Genomic DNA, 19,572 nt, shown 5'->3' with positions numbered 1-19,572 from the left:
TATTACAACACAGCAGCCCTGACTTCAGAGAAAGCTGTAACTAGAAGGTACTCAGCACATGAAATTTCCTGGATATTGAAATGACCCTGTATCCTTGAACTCCAGTGACATTTCAAACTCTTTGAGACTCACCTTGAACTTGAGCAATCTTTTGGGAACAATTTGGAACTCAATTTGTCCATTCATCCTTTCATAATTAATATAGAAAAATGCCCCATGCATAGAGCCATTAGACAGTTTGCCAGCTATAATTCTTAAATTCATATTCTAATGAAACATTTTAAAGGATTTAGAGGTAAAGATGTGGTTGAATTTAATTAGATAATTATCACATGCAAATAAGAAAATGCAGAATAATAAAAATAAAACATGAATATTTGCAGAGAATAGATGTAGGCTGTTACACATACATACAATGGGGAGGGTTATGTTGGGAATAATACTTTGTTTCCCCTCTCAATTGATCAAGTCAGTAAGCAATAAGTATTTATTAAATTCCTACTATATGCTAGGCTCTTCACCAGGGCAGCTAAGTAGCCTTTCTGGGACTTAATGGTGTACAGACAAAATCTGAAGGGAGTAGTAGCTGGAGGGATCAGGAAAAGTCCCAAGTAAGACCTTTTACCTGAGCTGTTTTTTGAAGGAAATTGGGAATTACGAGAGCCGAAGGTGACAATAGAGTATGTTTCCATCAGGAGAAAAAAAAAGCTCATTGAGTAAGGAAGGGTCAATGATATCTCCAATAGACTTGTGGGGTAATGTCAAGATTTAGTGAAATTATAATGTAAAAGCAGATAGTTTAGTGGCACAGTGGATAGAGCACTGACCCTGGAATCAGGAGGATTTGAGTTCAAATTTGACCTCATACACTTGATATTTACTGGCTGTGTGACCTTGGGCAACTCACTTAACCCCAAATGACCTGCAAAAACCAAAAAAAAAAGTATGATGGAAGATAGGTAAGTAGACAAGGTATCAAGGAAGAAAATATGCCCCTCCATACAAAATTAGTACCTTCTCCATCCAATAAAGGCAACTATTGACTGGAACAGGTGCTTTATGTTTTACCTTATATTGAGTGATTCTTCTGGGATGCCTTTCCCCTTTAAGCCAGGTTGTAGTGAACAAAAGCTACACAAAAAGAAGAAACATTTGAATGGGAATTAGAAGTCACTAGTTTTCCTTCCAGTCCTTTATATTTTCAGAACCTTGAAGTGCTGACTATAGAATCTTTCCCTGTATCTAATTTATTCTTTCTGCTTGGTACAAATATACCCTGGAATAACCTATATATAAATAAATATATATATATATATATATATATATATATGCAGATTTTCTCCCTCCCCTTCCCCAACTCTTCCTCCTCCTATACCCTCAGCTAAAGACAACAACTCTTTGGGGGTGTTCAGCCCTCCAAAGAACAGAATTTAGTCCCATGACTTGGCTGATTTAATATTATATGATCATAGTTTGAGAGTTAGAAAAGATTTTGGATTTGTTCCAATTTTTTCATTTAATACTCAGGATTCTGAGACCTACATAGTTAAAATGAATTGTTCAAAGGAAATAGATCATCCCAAGTGCGGAGTTGGGATTTAAACAAAGGCATTTTTGTCTACCAAATCTCCTAAGGAAGGAGAAACAGCATTATTATTTAGCCGGGACATCAGTTCAGTTTCCTGTCCTAATAACCATTACCTTTTTTTTTTTAGTTGTTTCTTTTTTTTTGCAAGGCAAATGGGGTTAAGTGGCTTGCCCAAGGCCACACAGCTAGGTAATTATTAAGTGTCTGAGACCAGATTTGAACCCAGGTACTCCTGACTCCAAGGCCGGTGCTTTATCCACTACGCCACCTAGCCGTCCCAATAACCATTACCTTTTCCAGTGCATCTAGGCAAGTAGAGATTTAAAAAAAATCCTCATTCCCCAGGTACCATCAGAGTGAAAATTCTCTTTTCAATTGTGTTCAAGAATACAAGGTTGGTCATAACTATTTACAAAGTTAAATCATGTAAATAGGAACTGACTCCAGGCAAGATGGATCTTATGCTAGACTGAACTTGTAGGAAATTCTGTCACACTTTTTCCTTTCTTTAAGCACCTTAAAATTTCACTTGGTTCATTTCAGCTTCTTTTGTAAATAGAGTAAAATCTTAGCATTGCCCCATTCATTCTCCAAGTAAATACTATTTTCAGTAAAGATTATGTATATGAAAGGTTAAGTCCCTGGACATTTGTTGTTTGAGATAGAACTTTATTAAGATGCCGATGATCTCAAGTGAGCTCTAACATGTGCTTGTATTATGATTCAATTATTATTGTTGTTGGTGCTGTTATTAAGTGTTGCTGCTGCTGTCTCTGTCTAGATACGATATCGTACGTATTCCTATGTATACCTCCCATTCACAACTCCCTTTATGATGTGAACATGAATCAAAAACTTATCTTAGGTTAGAAATGTCCAGGGGCACTGGGAAGTTAAATGATTTGTCTGCGACTAGGTACCCAGATGTCTCAGTGAATAGAGATTGGAGTTAGAAAGACCTGAGTTCAAATGTGACCTTAGACACATACGACCTGTGTAGTAAGTCACCTACTTTGTCTGTCTCAGCTCCCACATCTGTAAAATGAAGCAAGGAAATGGCAAGCCACTTCAACATCTTTGCCAAGAAAATCCCCACATGGGGGTCATGAAGAGTCAGATATTACTGAAAACAACTAACTGCAACTAATACACATAAAGGGTAGGTCTTGAACTGGGTCTTTTTGACTGTAGAGCTTAGATGCAGGGTCAGAGAGTGTGAATTCAAAAGCCAAATCACTCTCAGTATGACCTTGAATAAGTACCCTCTTTGAACTTCAGTTTTCATAAAGTCCCTGAAGTACCCATCCAGCTCTAAATCTATGATCCTATGATCCTGTCTATTTTGCAAATATTGCAAAAAATGAACTAACTGCTCCATCAGTGTGTGTATATGTATTATTTGTAGTCTGAAATGAATTTTGAAAACAATACTGATGACATGAGATAATATATCTTCCCAAAGCAGGCTATTTTAAATATCAAAAGTGGGAAAGAAAAATAGGTTTCCTTTCTTAGAAAAATTATCAGCTCAGGAGTGGGAGATAGAATCCACTATTTGGAATTCTTTCAATTTGAAGACTAAATTGAAGCATTTCATACTAAGAGAGATTTGAAAGGAGAAACCTGAATTTAAGTGATGTAAATTAGATTTTTAAAATGAAAACATGCGATATTGGAGGGTAAAGAAATCAAATATGAAAGTCTTGGTGCTAGAAGGGATGTTTATTAACCCTCTAGTCTTATGTTGCTTTTTTTCCCCCTTCAGTCCATGACTTTCAGATCATCCATAGGGAAGTGACGTTTGTCCTTCATTTTAGAAGACCAAAATGACATAGCCAGTCTAAATCCCTAAGACTAAAGTTTCAGACATTTCACAATTTTTTTCCCATTGAGATAGAGGAAGAATGATAATCATATCTCTTTGGCTTCTTAAACCCTTATTTATTATTGTAACAGAGCAAAATTCCTTCACAACTCTGGAGGAGCTAGGTACAAAAATAGTACCACCTATTGGATAATCTTCTAGTGATGAGCCTCTCCTACCTTACAGGAGAATGATAATCTGCCTTTGACCCATGATCTGCAGGAAATCCACACTTATATCCACCCCTGAGGCAACAGAGTAAGACTTTTGGAGAAGTTGCCCCTCACTGTTATGTCCTAAATGACCGTCATATACCTTTGGTCATTCTTTCCCCAGCCTTCTCTCCTGGTAACTTAATGAATCTCTTTAGCATTCAGTTTCCTGTTCCTGCCCCCCCCCATCTAATTTTTCCAACTTTTAACCCAATCATTACCTCTTGAAGGCTTTAATTCTGTCACTGTTATGGAAGACAAGAAACTTGGAATAACCATTTCTGAAGAAGATTTCCAAGGCGATCTCCTATTTTAAAAAAAAATAGTTTGTACTGACTATTAATAGCTAGATATCCTGAAAGACAGGGTGTTTTCAATTTTCTCTTTGTATTCTTAACACCCAGAATATACGTTTTTAATATGAATTTTTTATTTTGGGTGAGTAGTGTGTGTCACAAAATGCCAATTGATTGAATAAAAGAACATGGGGAATAAATATTTTTTTTCTTTCCATGTCAAACTGATACTCCATAATCTAGGATTAATTAAATGCCATTTACATAATACTTTGAAAATTGTAAAAGTTACATAAATGTTGGGAATTATTAGCATAAGGAGTCATGAGAAATGTAGTAAAAGGATAAGATGAGTTATTTATTTAATTAACTTGCATTTTTATTATTAGTAAATCCCTATATAGTTCTATGAGAAAATTTTATAAAATATATTTACAGAATATTGTAAGATATTAAAATTTATACTTCAATATTTATAAAATGCTTTTAAAATATTTTTGGGAGAATATTTCACCACTAGGTATATAACAGATCTGTAAACTAAAAATTCAGAATCTTTCACCAGGGAAGCCTAATGCAACATAATTTCCAATATAAGTAGATCACAGTAAATGAATAATCCAAGAATATGACACATAAAATTCTGAATCTGGTCCAGTGTGTGGTCTCATGAACACATTTCCTTATCCAGACATGAGAGTGAGTCATCAATTTGATATCATTTTCTATATGGTCATAATTTATGACTATAAATACATTCTGAATATCTTTGATTCATATTCAAATCATACCTAAAGGTTTCAATTATCTATGGACCATTTCTGTCAAAATGAAGTAAAGGACCCTCTTACCCTCTACTGTCAGCTAAGTTCCCCAGGCCAGATTAAAGACAGCTTGATGTAAATTTCTTGATTATTAGGTAACATTTCCAAAGTTCTCTATTCTGTTTATGATAATAAGTCAACACTTTTTCCCCAAGAAGCATGATCTTGTAGAGATTTTTTGGGTTGGAGTATACATTAGCTCAATATGGCTTTGCATATTCCAATACTTTTTTTTAATATAGAGAATATTTGTAGCATATACTGGGGCTATAACTGATGGCTAAAAATGGCATTTTGTATTTCTTCTTATATTAAAAATATAAGATAATTTAGTGAATTTTTCCTTCTATATGAGTCATTTCTCAAATATAAATACATATATATATATATATATACTCTATGAGCCCTATTACACAATAAACAAACGAACAAATAGATGAATGAATGAATGGTCAAAAACAGTTAAGTTATTCAATAGAAAGACTTCATTTATCAGTAATAACATTATTACTACCAGAAAGATGGAATTACTTATATTCAATTTCGTTCAGTATAATTTCTTTTTTGTTTGCTTTATTATAGCTCTGATATTATTTCCATGAGAAAGAGTAGCTATAAATATGAGAGAACTCTCTCACAGTACTAGCTTCCACTCCCATCTAAATTTCTCTACAGCAGACGGGCTTAAAGTTACTAGGAGAATATTAGAGTGATCTTCCATCTATGTCAGTACACAAGGATATGCTTAGTCATCGATTTCTAGGCTGGCTAAGGTTGAATTCTTTTACTCTGTAAAACAAGCAGACTGAGGAACTTTATAAGGTGAGAGGTAGCATAGCGGGGATGACTGAGAATTCTCTAAGGGCAGTCAGGGTTTTGTTACATACTTAAGATACTGAGTTGCAAGCTTGAAAGTAAAGAGTCTGGGTCTCCTAAAGTATTATTTTTGAGGACAATTATTTGACGAGGCAGGAAGATAGGACCCAATAAATTGTCTCTTAGATCGTGATCCTCTGTCACTAGATAGGAAATTCTTTGAGGCTTTATGTAAGTATAGTGATTACATAGTAGGCAATTAATGAATAGTTACTGATTCATTGAAAAGAAAAATCTATTTCCATACTGATTCTTACTGGCCTTTGAGAGTAAAGACTATGGAAATCACAATCTTTTTGTATAGATTCCCCTAAGATCTTTAGTGGAAACTAAACCCAGGTAGCCAACTGTCCTCAATGGACAGCAAAGAAGCTTAGGAAATTGTTTTTCTTTATGGGCTTCCTTTATTAGCACATGTTTAGTTTAATATTATAAATGTCTGTAAGAGCATAAATTGTTTTATGCTTCTTTGTATCCATAGTGTTTGTCATACTAAAAGTTGATTGATTTGAATTGGAAAAATATCTATTATTTCGTGGGTGTATGCAATCCCTCCAATGAAGCATATTTAATGCTTCTATGACTCAGAAGATAGGTTCATGGGTCAGGGGGTCAAAAATATTCATCATCTTTGACAAACTGTCTGATCACGAACCCCTCCAAATAGAATTTATAGAGATTTTGTTCATGAGAAGGCACATAGAAACTCAGAGTTGGAAGGGACCTCAGAAGCAATCTAAACCAAACCAAATCTCAAAAAATAATCCCCTCTACAAAGTATATGAATAGACTCATCTTCAAACTTCATACAATTTGGTAATACCTATCAGAAATTATACTACTATAATCTGACCTTTGAGAACCTGGGGTTGCAGTCATATCATGCTGAGATGTCCAAGAAAGTTTTCAAGGAAGGACATCCAACTGATATTCTCAAAACAGTTTTTTGTCTGCCAATATGGAACTGGATCAAAGAATAAAAGCTGCCATTTTGAATTTAATAGTCTTGTCACAAGGGGAAAGTTAATTGATAACTCAGTTGGAATTATGATGTTCCAGGACATCAAGACCTTGAGACATATAGGCAGCTAAGAAGATAGTTCAAACGGCATTCACAGAGAATTATGGAATCAGAAAATTTTAAAACTGGAAAGGACCCTAAGACATGTAGTTTAATTTATACCAGAGTGAGAATTCTTGTTATATCAAATCTAGCAAATAATGACATAGTCTTTGCTTGAGGATCACCAGGGAGGGGGATCCCATTACATCCCAAAGCTCCCCATTTCACTTTGACATTGCTCCAACTATTGGGAATTTCTCCCTAGAATTTATTATAAATTTGCCTATTTGTAACTTCTACCCATTACTTCTAGTTCCTCCTTCTAGGTACAAGGAGAGCGTAACTAATTCCTGTTTCACAGAGGAGTCCTAGAAATTCTTGAATACAGTTGTCATATTCCTTGTTTTAGGTTAAATGACTCCAGTTTCTCCAAATGAGTCTCATGTAAGATTCTTTATTACTTAGATCAAATTTGGAAATATTTAAAATTTAAAACCATCTTTCCACTCATTTCTTTTTATACCTTTGAACATACCTGTAGCAGAAAGCGCATTAGCTGTATCTCCTTAATGTCACTATAGGGATATCGATTGCAAGTATAATGATCCGAAGGTCGATCTTTGCTGCACATATTGAAAATAAATTGATCACTGATACTGGAGAAAAAACAAGTGAAAATAATTTTAGTATTCAAAATAAAAAAATGCAAAATAAACAAATTGGTACATCTACTAGTAAGTTTGCTTCATGAGTTGTTTTCTAAATTTAAAATCATACATAGGTTATTATGTTTATTATGTAATATTATTATGCTCAGTGTTAGCATATGGTGCTAACAAAATAGAATATTTGGGCTGAAGCCCTAATATAGGCTAGTGTATAAAACAAAGGAAAACAATAGTCTTTTATGAAACAAGTATCTGCTGACTTTGCTAATACTTGACTATATTAAGTAAAGCATAATCTCCTTAAAGTGTGAGGGTTTATTAGAACAGAAATTAATGCAATTGAACTATTAAAGGCAATCAAAATAAACAGAATCTGGCCTTGAATGGCTTAAGAGATAAGCCTTTTTCCCTGATTTCTGGATACCTGTCCCTGCTTAGTATATAAATCCTGTTCATGACATGGGCATTCATTAAATGTCTGTCTCTTGCCTCTTTCTCTCTGTCTTGTCACTGTTTCTGTCTCTCTCTTTTTCTGTCTCTTCTCACTCTCTCACTCTCTTTTTCTCTTTCTGATGAATTAGACAAAAAGTCTACATCCTTTGTTTAACACAATTCTGTTTTTTCCCAATTCTAGCTGGGAATTACTCTGAATTTCCTTAATCATCCAAGGGAATAGTAAGCTCTTGAACTAGGCCAACCTATTTCTGGCCTCTGGTTTGGACAGAATAGCACTCAAGGCTTAGTTCTCTAAAGCCTCCAATTAACTTATTCTTTATTTTCCACTCAAAACCTTGGGTTCTTCTTTCACTGTAACTTGTTATTTACATGGAGTCAGTTGTTCTCTATTGGATGATTATTTATATATCAATGTATCTGGTTACTTACCCTGTATCCCCAAATGACATATTTTATTCCTACCACAGCTATATGCATCACACAGACACACAGACACACTCTCTCTCTCTCTCTCTCTCTCTCTCTCTCTCTCTCTCTCTCTCTCTCTCTCTCTCTCTCTCTGTCTGTCTCTGTCTCTCCACAATTTCCACAATTCCGAGAATTGGAGAAGGGCAGGAGTAGTAGAACTATTGTTGTCCTTCTTACAATCACAAGAATGACCGATCTGCGTTTTCTGATCCTTGTTTATAATTTGAGAGAACGTGTCATAAATTTGTAGATGGTTGGTCAATGGGGTAAACCTAGTATCACTAAGTAGGAGTTTAGCTCCTTGGAGGAATTTGGATGATAGTATAAGTCTATAAAGGTGGAATTTAAGGATAATAGGTCAATAAACATAGGGTCATGAAAATACCCTCAAATCATAAAGCAAACCTGAATTCCAAATTTGGAATTTCTTATGACAAGAGGAAGACAGTTTACAGAAAATGAAATCTAAATGGCCTAAGGTCAACAGTGAAATATCCAAACTAAGCAGAATGCAATAAACAGAAAACAAAATCCAAAAAAGGTGACCAATATTTATGACCAGGGACTTATAAGAAGAAGGAATAAGTTGGGAGGTGGAGGACAGTCCTTTAGGTACCATGTATATTTTTTAGGTTTTGAAAGGCAGTGAGGTTAAGTGATTAGTCCAAGGTCACACAGCTAGTTAATTAGAAGTGTCTGAGGCTGGATTTGAACTCAGGACCTCCTGACTCCAGGGCTGGTGATCTATTTACCGTGCCAATTAGCTGCCCCCTAGGTTCCATGTATTTTGAAGATAGATCCAACTTGCCTTTATCTTATCTTCATTCTTGTTGGGTATGGGTAGATGGCAACTAAAGATATTTCTTGAGTACCAAAGAAAGGAATTGTTTCATGTCTTTCCAGATGGTTAGAACAACTACAGATGGCAAAGAAGCTCAACTGAACAACAGAACCCCCCAAAAGGATGTCTTCATCTTCCTTTGAGGATTAATCTATTAAGGATAGATCTGGTGGAAGGTCAGAGTTTGGTATAAACATACACATGTTTGGAAGTTTCCTAGGGTAAAGCTTTTAAATTGAGCTCCTGATAGTGTTTTTCTTTAGTTAATGGAGGAATTCTGAGACATGTTTCAAATCTAAGGCACTTACTATTCCTCCAGTCTTTAAATGATCACAGATAACAATATGGTTACTCATTGATTGACTCAGGATACAGGGAAGAGAAGAGTCTTCTGAAGGATGTAGCAAATAAACTGGTCTTTGAGGGAAGTTAAGAGGTAGAGGTGAGGAACAATGTATTCTATGCATGAGAAAAGTCTGCAAAGGCACAGAAATGAAAATTATAACCTAATGTCTAGGAACATAAAGTATACCAGTTGGACTAGACTATTGAGTATGTGAAGGAGAATGGTGAGTAATAATTCTCAAAAAATAGACTGGAGTCATTGTGTGAAGCCATTTTTGAACACTAGAGGTAGCAGGATAGGCTATATCATGAAGTTAATAGAGGTTTTATTTCGAAGCGGGTTCAAATCCTACATTTATATCTGCTAAATAGATGACATTATATGACTTTTTAGCACTCTAGAAAATTCTATTAAGATAAAAATCTTAGACAAAATATTAGCCTTTGTTGTTCAATAGATTTTCCTTATTCAGGAGTTATCCACCAATGACTTCATAGGTCCAGGTCTTATTTTTACAGTATCAAATGGAGGTTTTCTTAACTTATATCCCTGGATAGATTTCAGGGGGTTGTATTAACTTGGATGGAGAAAATTATATCATTATCTCAATAAAATTGATTTCTTTTGCAGAAAGATGCAAAGATTTATTTATCACTTCAATTTCTCCTTTGTATAATTGGGAAAAGTTAGACACATATGATCTCTAAGATTTCTTTCAACTCTAAGAATCTGGACTTATTAAGTCATTTATTAGAAATTGAGGAGATTAAACTATGGGAGCAATTCATTGATCTGAGAAATAGTTCTGAATAGGAGACAAACCAGTCAGGGATAATTACATAATGAATTGATGAGAAGGTTCCATGATGAAAAAGAATTAGGCATGTATAGAGTAGGGCATTTATTGATTAATTCATATACCTTTTGACAATTCTGGGCACTTCTTAGGACCCTGGCTCTTTTGGTTCTTAAAAAGAAAGGGAATTTTAATAATTTAGAGATTTATGGGTGGTAATGCTAAAAATGAAAGGTGGGACTAAATTGCATCAGAGGAAGACAGTTTACAAGTCAAGCTAGAGAATGACTTTTTTAGGAGCCGTTGAAGGGTTGTGAATACAAGAGTAACTTAAAATATGTCTATGCATGGAGATTATTATTATTATGGCAGGTGGACTAGAGGAAAGAGACATCAGCAAGGAAGATGGTTAGGAAGAATAATATCATAGCTTATATAACTTTTCAGGGAGGGCTTAATCATTGCTGGTCCTAAAGTTTATAGAAGGAGGGAATATATGTCACCCAGAACACACAAGATTTGACAATGATTAGATACAATAGGTAAAAGAGAAGAAAAAAACCTAACCTGTTGGGGGGAGGGTTGTTTTTGGTTGTTTTCTTTTTGAAGATAGTTATGTCACTGACAGAAGCAGAATATCAGAGGGAGAGGTGGATTTGTTTTTGGAGGAAGTGGGATGGGGGAGGAGATAAATTATTAGACTTTGAAGCTTGTGTTGCTAAAAGATTGTATTGTTGGAAATAGCTAGTAGGAAGACTGGAAATGCAGGTTGAGTTAAGGAAAGGAGGGATCACTGTTGAACTTTGATGAATTCAACAGTAAATTCCAAGATTTGGTTTTTACTCACAAGTCCAGAAACTTAATTTTAACTAGTCATTTAAAGTGATCAGACTCTAAGAAACTGATGGGTATTGACAAAACTTACTCTATGGAACTCAAGTCTTTATACAAGTAGTGTGAAAATTCTGTAGTGTAGAAACCTTGAACTGGAAGGGCCATTAAAGATAACCTGCTGCATGGATCCTCTCTACAATGTCCTTGACAAGAAACTAACATGAATTATTAGCTAACCCAGAAGAATCATAATTTTATACAATACTGTGTTTCCTATCTTATTTGAACAATCCTTAAACTCACTTAACCCTACATGAAAGTTTATTTTTACAAGACTTAAGTGCAACAGTAAATTTTTTTCTCAGTGGCACTTCAAATCTATGGGAGACAAAATGGAAAAATGGCAATTATATCGTATTTTGAGTCAGAGGACCTGGGTTCAAGTCTCAAATTTTCCATATATTAACTACAGAATTTTGTTCTAGTTTCTTAATCTCTGAGTATGAGTTTCTTCATTTGTAAAATGGGTATAATAATATTTTACCTATCTACCTCATTCATTCTGAGAATCAAATAAGATAATGGAGGTAGGGTGCTTTGTAACTATGTAAAAGTGTTATAAAAATGTCAGTTATTATTATCATCTTATTCAATACTTAGAGAAATAAAGATAAAACCTTTGGAAAACCCAAAGGATTATGGAAGAAAATTCTTATGTAATTTTCCTTAGTCTAAGTAGGGCAGTGTCTAGGACTGATATTCCAATTGCCTAATGGATACTTTTAATAATCATATAGGGATATCTAGCTATTATAGTAATAATAATGCTGAATGTATCCAGAAATAAATGGTTTCTAAATACTTGTCACACACTGTTTAATTTGAGCCTCACACTAATCCCCAGCGAGATAGGTAGTGTGGGTATTATTAATTTCATTTAACAGATGCCTTACCCAATATTAAATTACAAATAGAAGGAAGAACCAAGGATTCAAACTCAGGTCTTCTGATTGCAAATCCAATCCTCTTTCCTCTACACTAGAGATGAACAAAAGAGAAAAACTACGTAGCACTGCTAGATAACTATATCAATATGCTACAGAGAAACTTTTTAGCAAAAGAAAAAAAACAATTCTGAAATATATAGAATTATATGACTGGCCTCAAAGTGATTGTCTCAAAAGTGGGTCAGAATTAGGGGCTTTTCCTTGTGTGATGATGTTAGCACAACTATGTTTAAACCTCTTTGTGAATATCATCTTTTGTGGTTCTTCAGAGAAATAAATGTGAGTTCATTTCCCTCGTGGGCAGTAAGTTAAAAGGAGCAGATGTGTCCATGGCTTTCCTTATCTGATGTCTTTGCCATTATTGGTTGCCATGGTATCACCAAATAAGCCCCTAAAATGACTTTACCTATTATCTTCATTGGGTTTGTTAACAATAATGATGTTAATTCTGCTATTCCTGGAACATGTAATTGGCATGTGGACTAGCTATAGCTATAGTATGGACATAGCTTTTTTTGTCAGAACTGATATACCAGGAGGCAATCGTCCAAAACTACTAATTCCTACTGGAAAACACACTTGCTCTAAAAGAGTTCATAAGCTCATAAAATAATAAATTATATAATTTGAACTGCATAAAAATATCAAATCCACTGTACTGCTAATATGGTGGTGGCAAATTCAAGATTAAAAAATGGACCTGTTACACAAAAAATCCATAAAGCTTCTCTATAGTTCATGATTTATATAAAAATATAAGAGAAATGGTGACATTAGAACAATATATATAATCAGGGCAAGAATATTTGTAATCATGAAGAGACCCTTAGCAATGCTGTCCTTAAGCTTCCACTCCAAACTTGAATATAGTTGATTGTGCTCTCGAAGAAAAGTTGTCCAGTTCTTAATACATTTCATTTCTAGGAGGTTTGTTTTTAGACATTCAAAAACAATGGAATGGATTGTTTATCCAGTCATTTATTGTGGTAAGAAGTATTTCAAATTGATTGTCTTTAAGAAATTCAAAATTTTTAATTTTCTTCCTAAATTACAATTACCTCTTCGAGGTTGGTTGAATTAAAAATGATAGCCTAAGTAGGAAACTAATAAAATTCTTTGGTTATATTAAAAAATGAAAATATGTTTTTGTATTCTTTCCTACCTGTTCTTTGAGAAATTGAATTTCCATGAATAATATTTATCCGTTATTGTTGCAGATTCGATGAAAACCTTTATTTGGCAATTTAGTTTCTATTTAAAATCTAGAAACAGCCAATTTGATCATTATTAAATTCATTTCATAAATGTAATTTATCTGATCAATAAGATATCATCTAGCACTAACTAGATTTAAACCAGTGCTGGAAAGTGAAACAGTAGCTCATTCCAGTCTTTACCTGCACATGCTATTTCTACAGCTAGAGTGGAGAGTGCTCATAATATTTTGAGAAAGCCAAGTCTACAAACCCATTTTCAATATTGATTGGTATCAATAAAACATGAGCAATAAGATGGTAGGAGTGCGCCAAGTATTAATTACAATCCCTACTGCCTTGGAGAAACATAGGACTTTCATCAATTGGGTACAGCAAAAGACCTTTTTAAATGAACGTTCTATATAAATAAAATATGGAGATTAGAAAAGGAGGGAATATGCCAAACATCTTCAAGCAATTTTGAATCCAAGGGGGGTAGGTAGACTGATTTCCTCCCCTGCCCCATTTCCCCATTTCCTTCCATTCTTCTTCAATTCCTGTTCCCCATCCTAGGTTAAAGAAATGATGAAAATTAACTGTTAAATGTCCACACTCACTGGTCAACTGCTAAGACAGGTCTCCACCAATCAAGATTCAGAGACTGGAAAATATTTGCCCTTTGAATAATCTGAAATTTCAGGGTTTTTTAATAAGAGTCAAGAATTAGATTTTGCTGAAAATTTTTGTATAACTTCTTAGAAACCATGTAAACCTTCAGATATTTTGATAAATATACTTAAGAATTAGAAATAAAAGACTCTTTCAGGCTTTAACTAAAATGATGCCACATATAAAAAGGTATTATGTAAAGTAAGTAAATGAACAGTGTATTATTACAATAAAGACATATGATTGGTTCCCCTCTGCCTTAATTTCCCACATATCTACTCTGTCTAGCAATAAAAAATCTTTGCATTTCTTCAAAAATCAATTCTAATCTCACTTTTGACTTCTGATATACCTAAGTCATACACAATCTCTCATGCCTCTTGAATGTAAGCTCCTGAAGGAGGAAGGGTCCATGTGTTATATGTCTTTTTTCCTTGAAGAGTATAGTGTTTTCTGATTAATAAAATGTATTGAGGCTGATGCTGATAATTGGTGAGGAAACTAAATGCTAAGTGAATATTCAATCAAGAAATATGAAGCTATTCTGCCATCAAGGTACTTTGCAAGAAAAATAAAAACAAAAACAAAAGCAAAAAACTCCTATCCTAAAAGACTGGAGATATTAGTACAAAAAAAGAAAGAGGAGACAGAATGCTGAATTTAGAAGAACTAGTATTATGGGAGAGTGATAGATTGTTTTTCATTGTTAATGTAGCAAATAAGAGATATTTTATGCTTTCCCAAAATAACATCAAATAACCTTTTATGGAGGAAAGGATTTGAAAAATGGATAGACAGTTTAATTTCCAGTTTAATTTTACTTGCTTCATGCATCAGATCTTCTAAACTATGTAGCAGGAATGCATGATGCTCAGTTTGAGGAATGGAGAAAAATGAAAAAAAGATGTTTCATTCTCAGTTATTATTTAGACAAGTATGGGGAAATCTTCCAAGAAATCCCATAAATTCATCTCTTATCTTCTAGGAAACCTTTTAAATTAAACACATTTAATCTGAAAATGTGCTAAAGAAAGACTCCTCTTTACAGTGTGGTTCATTACAATATCAGTAACCAATTAAATTTCTCCTATGTAGAAACAATATAATGGTCTAATAGATAAACAGTTCTGAAGCAAGGAGGTGATCCATAGAGAGAGACAGGGACTGGAATCAGGAACATCATCTTCCTGAGCTCAAATCTGGCCTCAAATACTTACTACTATATGAAAATGAACTAGAGATGATTTGGCAAATTCCAATATAACTGCCAAGAAAACTCCAAATGGGAGTCATGAAGAATCAGATGACTGGCACAACTAAAAAAAAGACATAGTCCCAAGGTCTCCAGTATCTTTTGTTCCTTTTTTATGTCAGCTTTTTGCCCCATTTTAAAAACAGAATCAGGAGAGATAGGAACAAAAGTGGGGCAGCTGGGAGGCAGTGGATAGAACTTCAGGCCTAGGTCAGAAAGATTCATTTTCCAGAGTTTTCATATTCAGCCTGATACACTTAGTTCCTATATGATCCTGGGCAAAAATCACTTGAGCCTGTTCATCTCATTTTCCTCATCTGGAAAAGGAAACAGCAAATCAGTTTTGTCAAAAACAAACAACCAAACCCAAATAGAGTCACAAAGGGCCAAAAACAACTGAAATGACTGAACAACAACAAAAGAACTAAAGCAAATGGAAAGCCTTAGGCAGCCTTGTCCTAGATCCTATCTTTGTCACTACTTGCAGGATAAAACTCGAGCCTACTGAGAAGACTGTGTGATCCCTGCCTTGGAAGAACGTAGGACTCACTTGGACAAGCAGTGTTTGGTACAGTAGACATCACCCACAGAAGAAAGGGTGAAGTTCTCACAGATGTAGAAATGTTGCTGACCGAAGAGTAGCACCCCTTCTGATACCACATGTCCTTGGACAATCACCACAGAATGCTTCCTTGACACCTAGGAGAAAAATCAATCAATCAATTTATCAATCTTTAATTTTTTAATTAAATTAAATTAAATTAAAAGTAATTTTTAACTGTCTCTTATGTATCAATCACTGTGTTAAGTATTGGAGGATACAAAAAGAGGCAAATATAGGCCTTATCCTCAATGAGCTTACAATCTAATGGAAAAAAAAGGTAGGAAACAAAAATGTCACAATGAATTAATAATGTGAGCCAAGAAACTTGAATCTGAGTTGTTTCTTTTTTCTTGTTAGGAGGTAGGCACAACTTATGGTATTTATTACCTGAATTAGTTATTATCTATGGCTCACAGGTATAAGTTAGAGTTTTTGTAAGAGACCATTAACCCACATGCTCACCAAACATATTAATATGTCAATCCAGAAAATTTTTTTGGACATTTAATAAAAGTTGGGAAGTGGGGAGGGGAAGGTTCTGATACTTGAAAAGGGTAGGGACTAATCTTCCTTGTAACAATTAAATACACACTGCTGAGCTACTAAGTTTTCATGTGCAAATAGTATATATTCTCCTTATGCTGATGCTTAGTCTTCTTTGTAACTCTCATAATATTCAGCATAGATTTGCACACTGTACAGAAGAAGCATGGTGTAATAGAGGGGCTGAATAAGGTCCATGAAATTATTTAGTCTGACGCTGCCAAAACAAATGCAGGAGGGAATCCAAATTCAATAGATCTAGGAGATTTTTAAGGGTGAATTAATGTTTGAAGAAATATAGCAGACTAATTTTTAAGTTTCAGTCATTGCTAGGGGGAAAAAGGTTCCCTATCCCTGGTATAATAGAAAATAAACTCAATATAAAGACAAAAGACCTTGAGAAGCTAGGTAGTACAGTAGATAGAATTCTGGATCTGGAGTCAGGTAAATCTGACTTCAAATTAAGCCCCAGAAACTTTCTGCAGTGTGGCCCTGGATGGGTCATTTAACCTCTGTTACTTCAGTTCTCTCATCTGTAAAATGAAGGATAATAATAGTACATACATGCAGAGTTGTAAAGATGAAGAGATAATAACTATAATCTGGCACATAGTAAGAGCTATGTGTTAGGTATTTATTATTACTGCTTTTATTATATTAAACTTCAGACACTTAGTTACCCTCTGCTTGTCTCAGTTCTCTCAATTATAAAACAGGCATAATAATACCTACATCACAGGGTCATTGTGAGGATTAAATGAGATACCTAGCAAAAGTGTCTGGCAATAGTAGGCACTATATATAAATGCTTGTTCCCTTCCCCTTCCCAGTCCTATCCATAACATTTATTTGAGTTTTAACCCTCAGAAAATCTCTCTCTGGGAAACAGGAATAAAAAGAATGATACTCTATAACTCAAAAGGTTACTATAAAGAATATGTTTGGTGAGATAATATGAACATGAGGTGTATTTTTCTATTATAATTATAATTATTATTATTATATAGCTTCTATGCAAGGCAATGGGAATAAGTGACTTGCCTGAGGTCACCCAGCTAAGTAATAAGTGTCTGAGGTCAGATTTGAACTCAGGTACTCCTGACTCTAAGGCCTGTGCTCTATCCACTGCACCACCTAGCTACCCCATAAATAACTTTTATAAAATTTATATATATATATACATACATACATACATACATGTAGATAGATAGATATATAGATAGATAGTTTTTATAAAGTTATAAAGAGAGGGTTTAACAGATAAATTGGGCATTTCAGTGAAAAAAAGGCATGCCTAAGAGATATAAGACACAGGGAATGAAACTAGATGGGATCTCTGCTGGGGGTATCCTGGTCATTTCACGTTGGGAATTGAGAATTTATTCCCTTATTCAAAGTGTCAGATTTCTGTGCTTTTCCCCATGATAGCTGTATCCCTTAGTCTCCTTGTATTACAAGGATTTTTAATCTTATTTATATCTTAGATCCTTGTGTTAGTTTAGTGAAGTCTATGAGCTCCTTCTCAGAATAATGGTTTATTGATTTTAGACGTAATCAAAAGAAAGCTTAAATTTCAGTTAGATATTGGTGAAGTCAAAAATGTATTTTTTCCCATCCAAGTTCACAAATCTCTTGAATTCATGGACTGTTGCTTAATAACCACTCCCCCCTACACATACACACACACACACACACACACACACACACACACACACACACACACAGAAGTCCCATCAACACTATAGAAACAACCTTTCAAAATAGAACACTGACTCTGAAGTCAGGACACTCTGAGTTCAAATCTGGCATCAGACACTGTGTGGCCTTGGTCAAGTCAACCCCTGATTAACCCCCTCCCAAAATAAAATCAGAAAAAAAACCCTCTCTCCCCCCAAGCAAATTTCTATTTCTAAACATATAAGGGAAGATCAATAGTTCTAATGTAGTTTACTGTAGATAAGAATATGACATTTTCTCCAGCAAATGGACATTTATTTAAGAACTAATGTCTGCTTAACACTTGGAAAGAGATTAAAAATGAATAGGATTGGTTAACCATAGAATCATCTCCTCCATTCTAAGCTTCCATGTATTGAGAATTCAATGAAGAGGGACATAAAGACCATTAAACTAAGTCAGAGGATATAGGTTCAAATTTTAATTCTGTTACTTATACTTATTTAATCTTAGACAAATCATTTCACTGCTGAACCCTGTAAAATGAGGGTATCCCAATAAATCAGAGATTCTTACCTCTGTTTTGGATACTTTTCATAGTCTGGTGAAGTCTACATACTACTTCTAAGAATACATATTTTAAATGAATAAAATAAAAGATTGGATAATAAAGGAACTCGATTCTATTGAAATATAATTATCAAAATATTTTCAAAAAATAAGTGCATGACCCAAAGTCAAAAAAAATCTGAATTCAAATTCAGATTCAGACACTTAACTTGTTGTGTGACTTTAAATAACTTTTAGTCCTTATCTTAATTTTCTCATCTGAAAACTGGGAATAATAACAGAAATTAATCCCTAGGTTTGGTGAAAGGATAAAATGAGATTTATTTTAAAACTTTTATGGAACCCCTTAATGTTTTTCCTTTTTGTTTTCTTATCCTGTTTTTGCAAGGCAATGGGATTAAGTGATTTGCCCAAGGTCATACAGCTAAGTAGGTATTAAGTGTCTGAGGTTGGATTTGAACTGAGGTCTTCCTAATTTCAGGGTTGGTGCTCTATCTACTGGGTCACCTAGCTATCCCTCCCTTGATGTTTTCTTAAAGATCCTTTTAATCTCAAATTATGATATTCACCTCTGATCTAGGAGAATGTGACTTTGTAAACAAGTTCATGTTAAAGTATTCTCTATAAAAGTATTCTCTATAAAACTCAGCCCAATTAGTTTGTTCTAACACCAAATTTCATAAAATACCTGTTCTTTTCTCTTTCCTTTGTTCAGGATTAATAAGATAATGTTAAAGAAGTATTTTAGGCTAAATAAAAGGCAAAAACACTAATAGGAATTTGCAACTTGAAATGAAAATGGAAGGAAAATATAAACAGCTTCTTCACCCCCCCCAGTCTATTATTAACCACAAAAAATTTTTCCCTGCTTTTTAAGCAAAACAAGGATTTATCTATTTTTCCTAAGTAGTGGCGTGCCTAG

General features: G+C 34.3%; 1 protein-coding gene across 3 annotated transcripts in view; it reads right to left on the bottom strand.

Annotated features, from left to right (window-relative positions):
* LOC141521024 (WD repeat- and FYVE domain-containing protein 4-like) overlaps positions 1-19,572 on the bottom strand; it is a 238,790-nt gene that overhangs the window by 116,740 nt on the left and 102,478 nt on the right. For all 3 annotated transcript variants that reach the window (XM_074233113.1, XM_074233114.1, XM_074233115.1), the window contains 4 exons: positions 15,807-15,955; positions 7,259-7,379; positions 3,886-3,971; positions 1,069-1,131 (listed from right to left, as the gene is read on the bottom strand). In XM_074233113.1, the coding sequence (XP_074089214.1) occupies positions 1,069-1,131; positions 3,886-3,971; positions 7,259-7,379; positions 15,807-15,955 (419 nt within the window). The remainder of the gene's footprint in view (positions 1-1,068; positions 1,132-3,885; positions 3,972-7,258; positions 7,380-15,806; positions 15,956-19,572) is intronic.

This window comes from Macrotis lagotis, chromosome 4 (genome assembly GCF_037893015.1).
Source record: "Macrotis lagotis isolate mMagLag1 chromosome 4, bilby.v1.9.chrom.fasta, whole genome shotgun sequence".
In the NCBI taxonomy this organism is placed as follows: Eukaryota; Metazoa; Chordata; class Mammalia; order Peramelemorphia; family Peramelidae; genus Macrotis; species Macrotis lagotis.
This window is presented reverse-complemented; position numbering and strand designations above follow the sequence as displayed.